Source organism: Zeus faber (genome assembly GCF_960531495.2).
Source record: "Zeus faber genome assembly, chromosome: 5".
NCBI classification, from domain to species: domain Eukaryota; kingdom Metazoa; phylum Chordata; class Actinopteri; order Zeiformes; family Zeidae; genus Zeus; species Zeus faber.
Genome location: NC_137192.1, coordinates 21,695,074 through 21,710,692, shown reverse-complemented (window position 1 = coordinate 21,710,692; position 15,619 = coordinate 21,695,074). Strand labels below are relative to the sequence as shown.

Genomic DNA, 15,619 nt, shown 5'->3' with positions numbered 1-15,619 from the left:
TTGGGATAGTGGGTAGGCCGCGGGGGAGCAGGGATGGAGGGGTTCGGAGCGGTTCTTTGGAGGTTCCGTACGATGGCTTGTTCAGGTCGGAGAACTGCGGCTGAAGAGGAAACCACTGGTCGAGCGGCGAGGTCGGCAGTATTGCGTGGCGAATGTTTTTTTGTTTTTTTCCTTCTTCTTTTGTTTTTTTGGGGGGTTTTTTTTCTGCTTCTGTCGGGTTCTGCTCTGTCTGTTCTCAGGAAACAAGAAGGTTTCCAACACCCCGGAAGACGACGATTTTGTTGCCTGCATTGCAGTCGTGTGACAAAACCCTAACAATGTTTCTATCGTCGAGCAAAGAAACATCGATAACGGAACACAGGTTCTATTGGTCCTATTGCAAATATACACTTGATGCACATAAAAAAAGGTGGAAGCTCATTCTTTTTTTTCTCAAGAAAAATGTTCAATATGAATGACCTGAAAACCCGGATGCAGTGTGTTTGGACGAGTCGGTGCGTCAACAATATAGAAAAAGAACGACTCAAATATGAGATATATATATATATATATATATATATATATATATAATTTAATTGTAAAAAAATTCCAAACCATAAACCGATCTTAGTTTGATGATTTGAACGTAAAACAAACATTTAAGTGCCTCGTCAACTGCTACTTATTTGTTTGAGTATTTTCCAGTCTTCACATTATGTAGTAAATGGTTCCTCAAATTCAACGAAACAATCAAGAGTGAACTCAGACCGACAGATTGATTGAGAAGGTATTGAGGGAAACGCGAAAGTGAGAGCGTAAACAACGCATCGTCGTGATTGTAGTACATTTCGAATGAATATCGGGCCTCACCAAAATCTTCTAACGAAATATTTTCATTCTAAAACCCTAAATGCTCTGCTTTTGCAAACACGACACAGAGAATAATCAATTTGAGATGTTTTTTTGTTTTTTTTTTTTGATCAAGGTTTACCTCTCCTAGTTGTGATCAAGACACTAAGCACAGTGAAGTTATGTGAATAAACAAAATGAGCCGGAACAACTTCCTCAAGTACTGAGGGAAGGGCTACAAGTCCATGCTTGGTTTTTGTTTTGTTTTTTCCCACCGTATCTAAATCTGATAATAAACTTAAGACTCGAGGCCCGCTCTGGCAGGAGTAGATGAAGGAAACACTTACGGCACAGTTGAATAGAAAACTAAGGAGCTAGTTAATAATAATCTCCTCTTTTTCGAAATATATCTTGTAACAAGTGCACACGGAAAATGACCAGAGATCGCACGACTTAGAGCCCGGGCAGACGGCGACACCGCCCCAAGGAGACATTTACACAGAGTGACAAAAGAGATTAAACGTGCCAGGCAAAGTCAACAGATTTTCACACAAGGTAAAGAGCAAACCCCGCCTCTCGCCCCGGGCTTCAAAACAGCCGCGGAAGTCAACGTGGAACACTCGGACGCAAACACCGGCCGGTCTTAATTCTTGAGTGAAAATACATAAACGTTGCAGTCGGTTTATCCTTTTTTTTTTCTCCTCCATTTTATTATCAAAATGACATTGAACACAAATACACACATACACAATTTAATCATGGTTCCTCTTTAAATCATGCTTCTATGTACATAATCTTGTAGATGCATGCTGTTTGAGCAAATTTGTGTAATGCATTTTCTTAATAGTTTGGAAGGGACGCGGACGAGTGGGGTGGGGGCATAGGCAATGGGCTTATCAATATGCTGAGGTTCACCCGTCGTTCCTCAATTCCTTTTCACCTCCAGTGACGTATCTCCGATGGCCTCTCCGCGCGTCAGGTTAATGCGGTGTGACGATAATGAGGCCGCGTAAGGAGAAAAGCACCACGTTGCAGCACTCTGGTTCAAGATAAGCACGACGTGTGGCGAGGATGTGGATCGTGAGCAAGCGGCACAGCATGACGTAACGTGAAGCATGATACATGCTCGGTTTGTTTTTTGCAACTCCCATTTGTTTCAAGCAAATGAAATGGTCCCAATTATATATATATATATACAGTATATACGTATATATATATATATATATATATATATATATATATATATATATATATATATACGCTGTACAGTATGTTTATATGGTCACCATGAATTCAGGGTTAGGGTTAGGGCTTCCTGCCATGTTTAGATCATACAAACATGTGCGTCAACTTCAATTCATCCTCCCCAAAAAAGTGCAACCTCACCCTACATTAAAAAAATGCTATCAGGATCTCTACGAAAATTGTTAAATTTTACATAAATCGCGTGTTATTGTTAGGCTATTGAGTCGATCTTTTTGCGCCAATCACACCAGTGGTGAAATATGAAAATAGAACCGATTCGATGGACATAAAAATAAGGTTTGAAACGGCACGATTTTCAGAGCAACGGCAACATAAACGAAAGCGCAGTCGATTTATTTGAGCAACGTCTGCAAGCCTTCCCTCCTCCTCACTTTGTCCATGGATAAGTACGTTTTTTTACATCCACACGGTCAAAGAAACCTCAGCGCAGACTTTGTATGGCACATTCACAGTGTCCTTGAAAACTGAAAGGTAATATTTACCGCCAGTGAAAAGTTCCACCTCTGGGGAAAAAAAAAAAATTTAAATGATAAAAAAAAAACCACTGGATTCTAAGCGTACCGTGCTGCATTGCACAAAACTGTCGATACGAAAAGGCACCCGAGTACTTCTGGCTTACGCTGGATCTATCTGAGAACGCACGGATGTCTCTGCGGAGCTCGAGGCAGAGACGTGACAGCATGGCGACAAGGAATTAGTTATCAATTATTTCAACGATCACAAAGGAACACTGCAACACAGTCGAGTCTGTCGTGAACAGTGTCCTCCTCGTCATAATATTCGCCGCATCTCCTTTCTCAAATGTGAATATAATAAGAACAAAAAAAAAAAACTCATGTTTGCTTTGCTTTCTATTTCAGTCATTTCATAAATGATATGACCCCATTAAATGTGTTGCAATTGTAGACTTAACCAACCTAAACAGATACTATGCCAGAAAAAGCTCGACACTACAGTACTTTGTAATTAAAGTTCAAGCGTACGTAGCAAGGTACAATGTTAGGCATGGTTCACGGAGAGTGTCGGGGAGGCACTGTAAATAAAGCATTCTCTATAACCTCTATAACCTAAACCAGGTTTTATCTCCAGCAGTGGTTTCTCTCAGCCTTTCAAGTGAGTGCCAGCACCCTAAAAATCTGCTTCTAAATCCGCGTTCAAATGAAACCAAGATTCAAAGAGTAATTGCTCTCAAACAGTCGCGCAATCATTCAATCCTGATCTGTTTAGCTGAAGCAGAAGTGTGAAATGTGTTGCTGGGTAAAAACTATGATTTTTCTTTCTTTTTTTTTTTTTTTTTTTTTTTTTGCGTAACCATAAATAGGCAGAGATTCTATGTTTTCTCTTTCAAGCTTGGAGTCGTCGTGACTGATGGCCGCATGTAAGTCATGGGTTTCATGCAATGGAAGGGGTTGGGTCTAGGTTTCTCAGTCAGTCTGGGCGATTGGGCGGCTGGTGCAGTCGGTTACTTCTTAGCGGCCAGCGACGCCAGCTGCCCGTCGATGTCCTCCTCCTGCTGCAGCACGTGCCACTGGGCGATGGGCCGGCGTGGGTTCGCCAGCATGTCGGACCAGTGCTTCAGGCCCAGGCCCGTGGCCTTGCTGCCCACGAAGATCTTTCCAATGGCGTCGTTCTTACCGATCTTGTCGTAGTCAAACACCGTGACCGCCACTAGGATTTTCTGTGTGGAACACAAAGGGGAATTGGTACCGTTCAGTTTTTTCAAGCATAAAGCCGACCAAAGCAGCGTTCGACCGCCCAAGCTTTTCCCCTAACTTGGCTGGCCAGCGCAACCCCTGCTAAGAGCGAGCGGCAGTGGCATCAGCACATTTGGTTGAAGATGGGGGTCGAATGTCAGGAGATCGGTCCCCAATACAAGAAACAAAATGCGCAGTTAGGAAGAAGAAGATTCACTTTAGTAATCCCTCCGGTGCTAAAGCAAATGCCTTGGTCAAGAGCGTAGCGGGTGTGAACCGCGTCTTTTTAAGGGGGGGAAGAAACCGAAGCACCTGGAGGAAACCCACGTGAACAAGGGGAGAAGACACAAACTCCACCCGCTAAGGCCCTGGTCTGGTTAGAAAGCAGAGCAATAAACAAAACTGGATTGTTTCAAAACAATCCTGAGGATCGAGGACCACGGTCTTCATGTGTCCTACCTGCATCTGCTCGAGGGGGATTTCAAAGCTAAAGGATTCGTTGTAGTACGGGTTGAGGGTGTTCTTCTTCACCGTGGTCTTCTTCTTCTTTAGACGTTTGCCTCCCTGCAGCAACTGGATCTTCACATAAGGATCTGCAGAGGAAATTGTCACGTGGAAGATTCACGCTCAGATAAAAGGCCAATAACAAGGGTGGAGGCAAAAACAAGGGTCAAAATCTCTCTACCAGACAACCCGCACGCGTCCATCTTCTTCAGGTTCTTGGCCTCCAGGATGCAGACGGTGAGTTTGCCAGCGGTGGGAACGTAACGCAGAGAGATGCAAATGTCTCCGAGCTTCTCCGGCTGGGGAACAGAAGTGGAAAAGGAAAGAGACAACAGGAAGCAAGATGCTTCTCAGAACAAATCGCAGGCTCGTTTCCAATAATTGTGATGGAAAGCGACAAAGTTGGCTTTGCTTTGCAAAGTTTAGCAGCACCTCCTCTTTCTCGGCGCTGTCCAGGTCCTTCCACTCCTCGATGGGCTGCCCGAGGTCGATGGTGTTCATGGGGATCTTCACCTCTCCGATGACGTCATGCTTGGAGAAGCGGTCGTAGTCGTAAACAGACATCACCAGTGTCTTCCCGCCCAGCTCCTCGTAGGGCACCTGAGGAACAAGCGTGGTGTTATACGCTATTATATTATGGCAAATTGTGTGTGTAATGACATATTACGTTATGTGATGTGATGTTATGCTGGTATTACATGGTATTAATTGTAAACCTTAACATTACCTTAACACCTTAACACCTAACACTACGTTCAAGTCATAAAGCAGTGAGTAAAAACATCAGTACAGAAGACAATAGGTGTGTAATGGACAATTTCCCTTTAGAATGGAGATGGGAATTGGTTATGAAGCATAAAGTTTATGCACAATCTCCATAGCTGCACTATAGCTGGTAGAAATGTGGGCAATAAATTGAAATTGGAAAATACACTCTTTCCCAAATGTTTAACAGGCAGAGGTTTTTTGGGGTTTTTTTTCCCTGGTGCCAATTCCTAGAGACACAGCCTTCCCGTCTGACCCCGGGTTGTTTTTCCAATCCTCAAAGGGTCTCATTAGGAGGAGAAGGAAGGAGCAGTTTGGAGGCTGCGCAGGCGAGAGCGAGAAGCTGACAAGGCTCAGGCCAATCATTTCACTGGTTAAATGCATGGCAAACATTTTGGGTGCCGGTTATGATAACTAATGAGCAAATGCATTGGAAGTGCGAGATAATGAATGTGGAACATAGTATAATTACAAAACATTTTTTTTTATTTATATATAATTGAAATTGATTGATTGATTGAATGAATTTATATATTTAAATCTGACAAGCATTCCAAATCGATTTGGACCTCGGATACAGGATCATCCCTCATACCGTGCAATGCGTCTACGAACTGTAAATGTGGTTTACTATCACAGGGGTTAAAAAGGCGGAGAGACTCGCCTTGAATACGAAGGACTCGTTGAAGACCGGGTTCAACGTTTTCTTATGGACTTTGGTGTCATACTTCTTCTTTTTGTCAGGAAGCAGATGGACCTTGACGTAAGGATCAGACGTGCCGCCCGAGTCCATGGAGATCAGGTCCGCCGCTTGAAGGATGCCGACCGTCAGCTGTGGAAGAGAAGTATAGTGATAAGAATACAAAAGAAAGGTGAGAACTATCACTGCAGGTGTCTCATTTTATTAAAAGTCCACTACAATGGGCGACTTCTCGCAATAATGTCCGACGTTTTTAGTGCTTGCACAGGAAGTCGGTGTCCATCGTCCAGAGACAGACAAACGGACAAGAGGCTGAAGACTGTCACCGTACACGCAGCTAACCAAAAGTTATCTTGTGAACCCATGTGGCATTCAAATACTTTAAAAAGATTTAAAATTGGATCCACTGACTTTTAATATTAGTTTCATTATTATTATTATTATTATTATTATTATTGATAAACATACATATTATATATTTTTCTTGTTCTATATATTAGAATTTTTTTTTTTTCTTCCTACTTTGTTTTGCGCAGCCCTTGCCGTTTGCCCTTCATCATTTCACTGCACCGTAGGTATAACCGCATGTGACAAATAAGAAATGCATCCAAATGCCAAAGATTTAGGGAGCCCCTATGTGCAGACGAGTAGATACTAAATGAACGTAACTCTTATTGATTGGTTCTATTTCATGTTGCCTTATAGGGGACATCCACCCAAACTATCCGACGGTTCACGGGCTCATAAATCTGTGTCACAACCAGCTGTAATGATGATAAAGTTTCAAAACACATGACGATAAATTATATTTCCTGCCACAGTTGCTTGGGTGATTCATTTATGGGACTTAATTTAATAATGAGATGTCACACACACGCACGTACGCACGCACGCACGCACACACACACACACACACACACACACACACACACACACACACACACACACACACACACGGCAAGACCTCCATGTATTATCTTGGAGCGTATCTGAAAGTTTTAAACTGACCTCCCTGAGTAAACATTTCTTTGCACATTATTTTGGCCGACGATAAACAAGCAAAACAGAAAAAGAATCAGTGCAATGTTGTCAAATGTCGCGGCCCCAGACCTTGGTGTTCTCAAAGTCATAGTCAATTGAGTATTGCAGCTTCCCCAGTTTCTCTTCCTCTTTTTCCTCCTCCTCCTTCTCTTCCTCGGTCAGGCCGGTCTCTCCCTCGTCGTCGTCGTCGTCCTGGTGTTTCTGTGGCGGAGACATAGACGCCATTTTAGGTCAAGGGTCGGGAAACGGAGAGCCGAGTGCCCCACGACAGCATGCCACAGACACCGGTCCTGCAGGGGTTTCTGTAGGAGCCACACCTTCAGGAAGCCGCTCACTAGTGCAGCTCCTGACGCCTGATGGCAAATAGCGTTGTTCTATTATTACAATTTTTTTTTTTATATTAATCACGTCTTTCTCAGTTGGTGATAGACCTGTATTGAGTAAAACATGTGCACATCTCTTTTTCTTTAGGTCCTCTCCGTCTTTGGGTTCATTAGGCAATTCCCTTTTCAACATGCTTGTGCGGTACAGTGCCAGGGTCAGCCAGAGTCAGTGGAGGCATTGCACGCTAGTTCCATCAAGGGGGAAGACTAATGTCGCCAATGAAATCAATTCGTTTTCATTGGGACATTTTATTAAATCGGGACTTTTTTTTTTTTTGACACACTGAAACGCACATGTGCTTTGATTGGGTTCGATTTTCAGCATCAGAACAAGGAGATTGATTTAAAAATCGGCGGATCCTCCAAGGAACTAGCTCACAAAAGCCAATGCGTAGATTTATAAATGCAAAAGGGGAGAGTCAGCGTCTCAATAAAATATTTAAGACTATTTCTTAGAAAAGAGGGACACGTTCCATGGCCTGAAATTTTGTGTGCCACCAAACGAATGTCACTTTGTGTTGGACTCATGGTTATTCCTTTAAATGATTCACGATTAAAGGGCACAGCGAGCTATTTGAACAATGCCCGGGTCACGGTGTAATTATTGCCGCCGAATAACAGCCCCTTTGCCAAGGTTATCCTGATGATGTTTTCAAAGGCTTATATTATTGCATGGAGTCCATCTACTGTATGCTAGTCGAAATGCCATTTAAAACCTCTTGAAACATCAGATATTTTTCCTCAAATCTAAAGATGGGGTTTATGAGTGGGGTTTTTTGTTCATGCAGTTTTATCATCACCATTGCCATGTCTCCCCAAAAATCATCCATGCCCTTCATCACATGCATTGATTAATAGTGTTAAAAGTGACTTGCATATCATCTCTCCACCCAATAGTTGATATTGGTATGAGTTACATTTACATTGTCTCAGGAACAATGTGTTAAATGGTTAGACTCTCCTCTCTGGGGTTTATGGAGCACATCATAGCTTTCCACTTTTTTTTTTTTTTTTTTTTTTTTTTTTTTTAATTTCTCAAGCTATCATCACATTTTTAATAAAATAAAGTTCCGGAAAAAAAAAAGAAAAAAAAAAGAAAAAAAAAAAAAAAACAAGCTGGGGGAAGCTACGACTTTCATTCCATGAAACCCCCCTCCGCCCCCGGGGGGCCAGAGAGCAGCAGTGTGAGCCGTCCACCTACCGTAGGTCAGCGTCCACCACAGTCAAGAAACACGGGGCACACACAAGACAGACACAGCGACAAGAGGAGGAGAGCACAGAGAGAGGAAGAGGTTCAACTCACAAGACACCGGGACCAAACACGCTACAGAAGAAAGGCAGTCGAGATCAACACCACCACCACCGGCACCACAACGATGACGAGAAATGACACGCTCATTTTCTACCCCTCTACAGAATTAGTCGCTCTCCCGACCAGGGGACGATTATTCACACTACGGCCCCAATCAATTCATTGTTTTAATGAACTGTCATCGGTGCACCGGGCAATGTACGCGGTGATGTCAGATCATTTTAACGCCAAATTATTTTCTTCTACATGTATAATGTAATGCACTAGAAAAATGATACGAATCATTTCCGTACACTAAGGCCCAATGGCCGCGCGTGTGTCATTTTTCACCAGCGAGCACGATGAAACACATCACACGTTATAAACGTACACAACAACAACATTGAGTAAATGGAGGGGAAGTGAGCTCTCCTTATGTCTTCCAGAGTTTGGCCTAAGTGCTGCTGGTGAAAGATCAAAGGTCATTAGCGGCACACATCGTCGCTGGGACAATGACATTTCAAAAGCCATGACTAACACATTACGAGGCATCGTCGGCATACACGCCGAAATAAATGGCGTCAAAACGTCTGGTTAGAGCTTAGAGCCCCCCGTGACGCCGAAACCAAGAATGTGGGTTCTAGAAGCTGGGGGGGGGGGGGGGGGGCGCGTCATACCTCACCACCCTGCATGTTCTTCATGTTGAACCCATCCTTGCCCTTCTTCCCTTTCTTGTTCTTCTTCTTCTTACAGCAGCATTTCTTGATTATGCAGAAGCAGCAGGTGACGACCAGCAGGGCGGCCACCACGGCGATGGCGATCAGAGCCCATGGAGGCACTGCCGACCAAAGAGCAAAAAGAGGGAAAACCGACGCCAAAGTGTTATCGTACCTCTAAATGTAATGCTCGGACGCTTCTCCCCCAAAAGAAGAACGTCGCAAATGAGAATTGGAGCCCATGACGAGTCACCCCTATCAGAACTTACATGGGATTTTATCGATTTCATTCAGGAATTTGCTTTTGATTTCCTCAAACATGTCGTTCTTGTTGATCTCCGTGTTGTTGGAGCCGGAGATGTCGGCGACGGTGGACACCACCGCCGGCAGGCCGGTGGCCATGTTCACGGTGGTGGGCCCCGTGGGCTCCGTCGCCACCATGGCGTCGGGCTTCCTCTTGAACAGGTTGAACTTCATGGTCAGAGACGTGGCACGGGGTCCCTGCGGCGGACACAGAAGGAGAAGGGTCAGCGGACAACCGGGCGGCAACCACAAGAGGATTGACGACGGGGCATTAAAGCACGACTCTGTTCCCCATCAGTAAGTGAGACATTGTGAGTCGCACTGATATTCAGCTCGACGGTCCGAGCGAGAAGGACGGCCTTATCGACAAAACACAGACGGCGGAGGGAGCGAAACGGACCCTTTGGAAATGGTTCTAAATCCACATTGCCTTGCTCAGCACTTAACTGAGTTATAGAGATGGTGTATCGCAGACATTTTTCAAAGGGAGAAAGAAACAAATGCTTCCGAAACAGATGGTCCTTCACTGCATACGAGCGTCTTCTATCAAAAGTGAAACCCACCCAATCAATGTGCTCCTCATGGGAAAAGTTAGTCTGGATGAGGAATGACCAGAAACGACGGGGATCAAACCTCCTGTCGCCAAGTGAGATACGTTCCTGCCGGCTGAACGCTAATAGGACCGTCTCGCTTTTTAAAAATAATTTACCTGACGAAGGCGAGATGGATGGACAGATCACTCACAACCGAAAAATCCTTCCCTAAGGAGAGAGTGAGTTTTGATTGTTGTGATTGGATTGATATTCCGCCGCTACGGCAAATGATCACCTCCAGCTACGGAACGCCATCAAACACGGAGGCCGCCATATACGACTCGACACCTTGAAAGAGATTGGAGGAGGAGAACGCCCCACACTACGAGACAAATTATTATAGCGGCCGCTGGCGTGACCACAACCAAACGGATGGAACAAGGAGCACTGAAGGATGGCCCCGCGCTTCAATCTCTCAAAATCCAATACACCGCAAACAGCTGACAAAATCAATTTCCCTCCGGGGCCCAAGTGAGCATCATATTATTATTCTCCGCTGCCGTTTGAGCGCTGAGTGACACCAGCATATGATTAGCATTTACACCCAGCAGCATCGGGTTTGATGCACTGGACCAAAAAGGAGAATACACTTGTGGGGGCATTTACATAATGCTGCAGATAAGTTCTGCATCACAATTTAGTACAGTTCAAATACGATTTCGGCATCCTTCTCGGTTGGCGCCGCATCACTTTAATAACCATCTTTGGAGATGACGTCACGCGTGGCGGACGAGCCCGACTACCTCCGTGCAGAGAGCCCCCGGGCGTGAGGAAGCGTCCCCTTGGCGACTATGTGGTTTTTTTGGGGGTGTGAGGTATCGACAGGCAGAGGAAAGCAGGTGAGGCAGGTGAGCAGCATTGGCGGATACCGCCGTCGCCCTTCCACCCCGCTCCGTCATTCAACACGGGGTGAAACATTTCTAAAATGGCCATCTCTGTCCCCGTGGCCCCCGGCGGTCTCTCTATTCTCCGCAAGAAATTTTAAGGACAACATTACACTAACAAGATGCAACAAGATACACAACAATGCCCATGGGAGTGACGGCATCGATCCGCGGAATCAATGACGGAAGATGCCGTGAATAGAATCGATTCCCCCCCTCCCGAAAACCACAAAGGTGCCGTTTCCTCCCTCTCAGCTGATTGCACAGGTACGATAAAAACACGTCACTCGCTCGGAGCCATTCCCCTTCCGGAGGAGACGGGACAGAGGAGAATAACTAAAGGGGACGTGGACGGGGCGTCAGGCGTATTGGGTGGCTCTGCGTTTGTGTCCCACGTGTCAGCGGCGCGTGTTTTTGTTGTTTTTTTTTAATCACCGTCTAAATGCACGGGAGAGGACGCCGGGTGCACGAGCGGTCAACACAAACAGCTTGACCCGGAGTGCTTGCGTCAAAGTAGATACGCGTTGTGACGCCTTTACTGTGGCATTGAATATGTATATTCACGTAAGGAACTACCGTGAGGTGGGAAGCTTATTTTATTTTACATTTCACACAACCCTGAAAAGGTTCATATCATTGTTATTTGGGCTTTTTCAATTCAGTGCAGTGTGTGACAGAGGCATCTTCATTAGCCAGGATCATCACAAAAGCCATTTTGCTGCTGCGTGACGGCTTTTGAGTGTGTTATCAACTCAATAACGTGCCCACGACCTCACTGATTCACAGGCCACCGATCGAAACGCTTTGCATTCCTCAGTATTTTAAGTAAGAGCACGCTGTAGATTTTATGGATTTTTGTTGCCAAGCGTTCAGCATAGTTTCAATCAGCAATCGAGCCGGTTGTAACCTGCTTATCACCAGGAAAAGCAACCAATCAGATAACCAATCGGCCCGAGGCCAGCCTCGCCTCAGCGCGAGCGGTTGGCATGGACACAGCTCCCCAGATCAAATGGATGATGAAAGTTTTGAAGCTGGAACGCCCGTCTCTGTCACTTTCTCCCCTGCAGTCCAGTCAGCAACAGAAATGATGATATTATTATGCAGGCGTCGCACCAGGCGTCACATCGCGCCTTAAGTCGACCGCCCCTTTGTGTAACATACAAGTCATACAAATGGAACATTATGTGAGGAAATAGCTCTCCAATGTCATTTTATATTGTTGGCATGAGGTAACTTTCTGGCCTCATTGCCCCCCCCCCCCCCCCCCAACCCCATTTACAGATCCAGTTCCCCCAATAACTAAATCAAACAACTTCCGTAACTTGGCACACGCATTCTGATTTCATGTGAACGAATAGTGACAGGCAAAGAGGCAGAAGAGGAAAAGAGAAAATTGAAACCTATTTAGTCATAGTTGCCATTATGACATGCAGCCCTGATCTGCCCTCACATGGCCGCATTCAAAAACTGGCCAGCAATCAGTGAAAATATACGTCCGTTTTTCATGATACAGTCGGATCATTGCTAAACACAGTCCAACCATCAACCCGTTAATCACAGATGACGGCCGCAATCGAAATTCTTTAATGGAAGTCAAATCCGTGTCCGTTTGACGCTGTCATTTCCTCCATGGCTTACTTATATTTGCAGAAATCCCTGAAAGGACAGAGGGTGAACACAAAATAAACGCAACAACTTACCAGGCAAATGTAAAATAGCCCCTTGTAGAGTGACCCATCCAATAATAAAACTGTTTGGTCTGTAGTCAGTTCTCTGGTAACATCGCCCGATCTCTCCCATAAGCCGAGACTGCAGTCTCCTCTCACTTCCCTCCACTGCAGTACCCCCCTCTCTCTCTCTCTCTCTCTCACCCCCCACCCCCCCTCTCTCCATCTCTCGCTCATGCTCTCTCTCTCTCTCTCCCCCACTCTCACTCATGCTCCCTCCCTCTCTCTCTCTCTCTTTCCCTCTCTCTCTCCCTTTCTCTCGCTCAGTCTCTCTCCCCCCCCCACTCTTGCTCATGCTCCCTTTCGCTCTCTCTCTCTCTCTTTCCCTCTCTCTCCATCCTCTCTCGCATATCTCTCTCTCTCTCCATCTCTGGCTGGTGCTCTCTCTCTCTCTCTCTCTCTCCCCCACTCTCGCTCATGCTCCCTCTCTCTCTCTCTCTCTCTCTCTCTCACACACACACACTCACGCACACTCTCACACACGCACGCGCACACACACACACACACACCCATGCTCTCTCTCCTGCTCTCTCTGTCAACCCCCCTGCACACCGTCTGCCTCCCTCTCCACCCAACCCCACCGCACGCCTTCCTCCCTCTCCCAATTCCCTTCTCCCCGTTTCTGGACCCCCCCCCCTCCCCCTCCCCCTCCCTCCCCTCCCTCCCCCCGGCTCCATGTAGCGGTGCACGCGGCCGTTCTGCCTTTTCCCCGTTTTCTCTCCTCCACCTCATTGGCGACGCTGCTCGTACAGCTGAGTGCAGCACGCCATCCCTCCCATCCCTCCCATCCCTCCCATCCCTCCCATCCCTCCCATCCCCTTTTCTCCGGCATCGCAGAGGCAATGGCGAAAAGATCGATATGGAAAAGCGTCGGGGGGGGGGGGGTGAGCGAAGGGACGTTCTGCACGCGTCCACAGAGAGAGGGAGGGAGAGAGAGAGAGAGAGAGAGAGAGAGAGAGAGAGAGAGAGAGAGAGAGAACTGTAACCGGCTTCACAAAGTCAACTCCGCCGTGCGCGACCAACCCCCCCCCCCCCCCCCGGATCCCGCCGTCCCCGTCACTGCCGCGCCGGACGCTTCGAGACGCAACGCGCGGCCCGAATTCAGACGCGTGGCCGCCGGCAGATGCCGCCCGGAGAGTCCGCGGGACTTGTGAAGTTTGCGCGGACGAGACGAGACGGGCACGTCCGCCGCTGCGCTATAGCACAGCAGGCTGCGTGAGCAGGGCGGCGAGGTGCGCGCAGTCGTCCCTGTTCGCATTTCGAGCAAGTCCCACGAACGTGAGACGTGGACGTGAACGCGAGCCGGGAAGGACGTTTGCATTGCTCCGCCCCCAGGATCAGGGTCGTGTTTCCATTGACGAACGAGGACGCTGCTTAGAAAGGACCGTCGAAACAGCGCATTGACCATTTCCAGAAAGAAGATCGTCTGCTAAATGCGCTCCCCTATGGTATTGCAATGTGCAGGTGCAATGAAAGCCGTTTACCTGCTTTGTGTAAAACATATATATATATTTTAAAAAAAAAAACCTCTCACTCCTACACCTCCCTGGGGAAATACCACCATGTGAATATATTAAGTCAACAGCTGCTGAGGAGCCGCTGCGAGGTGAAACCCTCACAGTGCAGTGATCTCTTCCGCCAGAAGGGGGGCAGAGCTTTCCCCGCCGGGCACTCAATCGCACAAAGTACATTTGTCGTTATCAAATTGCATTTTTCCTTCAGCTTGGGATTGCTCGAATGACATTGGAAGCGAAATGCTTCAAGGCGGACCCCCAAAATCGAGATGCCGATATTTTTCCCACCATTCCTTACACCTTTGCTCATCCTCCATTTCTTCACCTGTCTTTACTTTGAAAATACAGCTGATGTATAAAAGGTAGGAATCGGTATTTCTATTATTATAATTTATTTTAACGGCGCTCGTCCCAGTTCGTCTTCTCTCACCCAATGCTTTTTTTTCTTTTTTCTGATACTCGCGATGTCGTCAGATACGCTCATTCACACGCAGCCTCTCAAATCAAACCGGGAAGGATTTTCGCGACTCGCCGTGTTTCGAGGTTTGTAGACGTAGTGAAGCTAAGACGGATTTCTGATTCGGGTCCATCTCCAGGTGCACTACAGAAGTGTGTGGGCTGGGACAGCACACAGGAGGCCAGTAAGCCTTCAACCCAAGAAACTAAATGGGTTGAACTGGAAAATAAAGAAAAAAACTGTGTGATCTCAGGGAACTGGTCCGACCCAAATGGGTTTAAGGTCCAGGACTTTATGGTCCGCCTCGGTCCTGGGTCGGGCAGGATCATATTTCCCCAATATGATGTCGATGGTGATTGTACTTTTGCTGCAGACGTGCTCATTTGAGTGTGATCATAATTTTCAGAGACTTATTGAAACGTTTGTGACCACCATAGCGGCCAAACACTGGTTGGTACAAGACCGATTGGGAAAGTTAATTCATATCAAAGTTTACTTATGGAAATAACTTCAAGTCGGTTCAAAATCCCACCAATGTTTTGTTTAAACCAGGCCCATCACAGCTCCAGCAGTGGCTCAGCAAAAAGTTCTGGCATCCCAGAACCAATCCTGCTCATTGTCTCCCCGGAATATACCATTTGCTGGTCATAAAAATGCATGTATCAATGCAGATGGTTATATTGCCGGAGGACGCGGTGACGATTTCCCCATGGCACGGCAGTGGACCTGTTCTCTCTATGATGGTCCCGGAAGGAGGATGAAAGAATGCCAGAGTTCTCCTTTAATGTCCTGCTCTAGGTGACAGGGCATTCGGCGTTGATTTATCTCACCTTAACCCTATCAATTATTAAATCAATACAATGTGCAAAGCGGATTATAACATCTTAACAACCATTATTGTTAAAACCCCAAGAAGGCACACGTTGCCGATCAGAGCCAAGTCATGCCGCGGG

At 46.4% G+C, this 15,619-nt stretch overlaps 1 protein-coding gene across 1 annotated transcript in view; it reads right to left on the bottom strand.

Annotated features, from left to right (window-relative positions):
- Window positions 1-1,181: 1,181 nt before the first annotated feature.
- Window positions 1,182-15,619, bottom strand: part of syt2b (synaptotagmin IIb) — a 29,135-nt gene continuing 14,697 nt past the window's right edge. Inside the window, exons 2-9 of the mRNA XM_080000906.1 lie at window positions 9,458-9,689; window positions 9,150-9,310; window positions 6,868-6,999; window positions 5,722-5,889; window positions 4,725-4,892; window positions 4,474-4,591; window positions 4,248-4,381; window positions 1,182-3,772 (exon numbers count right to left, since the gene is read on the bottom strand). Of these exons, the coding sequence (XP_079857032.1) occupies window positions 3,557-3,772; window positions 4,248-4,381; window positions 4,474-4,591; window positions 4,725-4,892; window positions 5,722-5,889; window positions 6,868-6,999; window positions 9,150-9,310; window positions 9,458-9,665 (1,305 nt within the window). The 5' untranslated portion in view covers window positions 9,666-9,689 and the 3' untranslated portion in view covers window positions 1,182-3,556. The remainder of the gene's footprint in view (window positions 3,773-4,247; window positions 4,382-4,473; window positions 4,592-4,724; window positions 4,893-5,721; window positions 5,890-6,867; window positions 7,000-9,149; window positions 9,311-9,457; window positions 9,690-15,619) is intronic.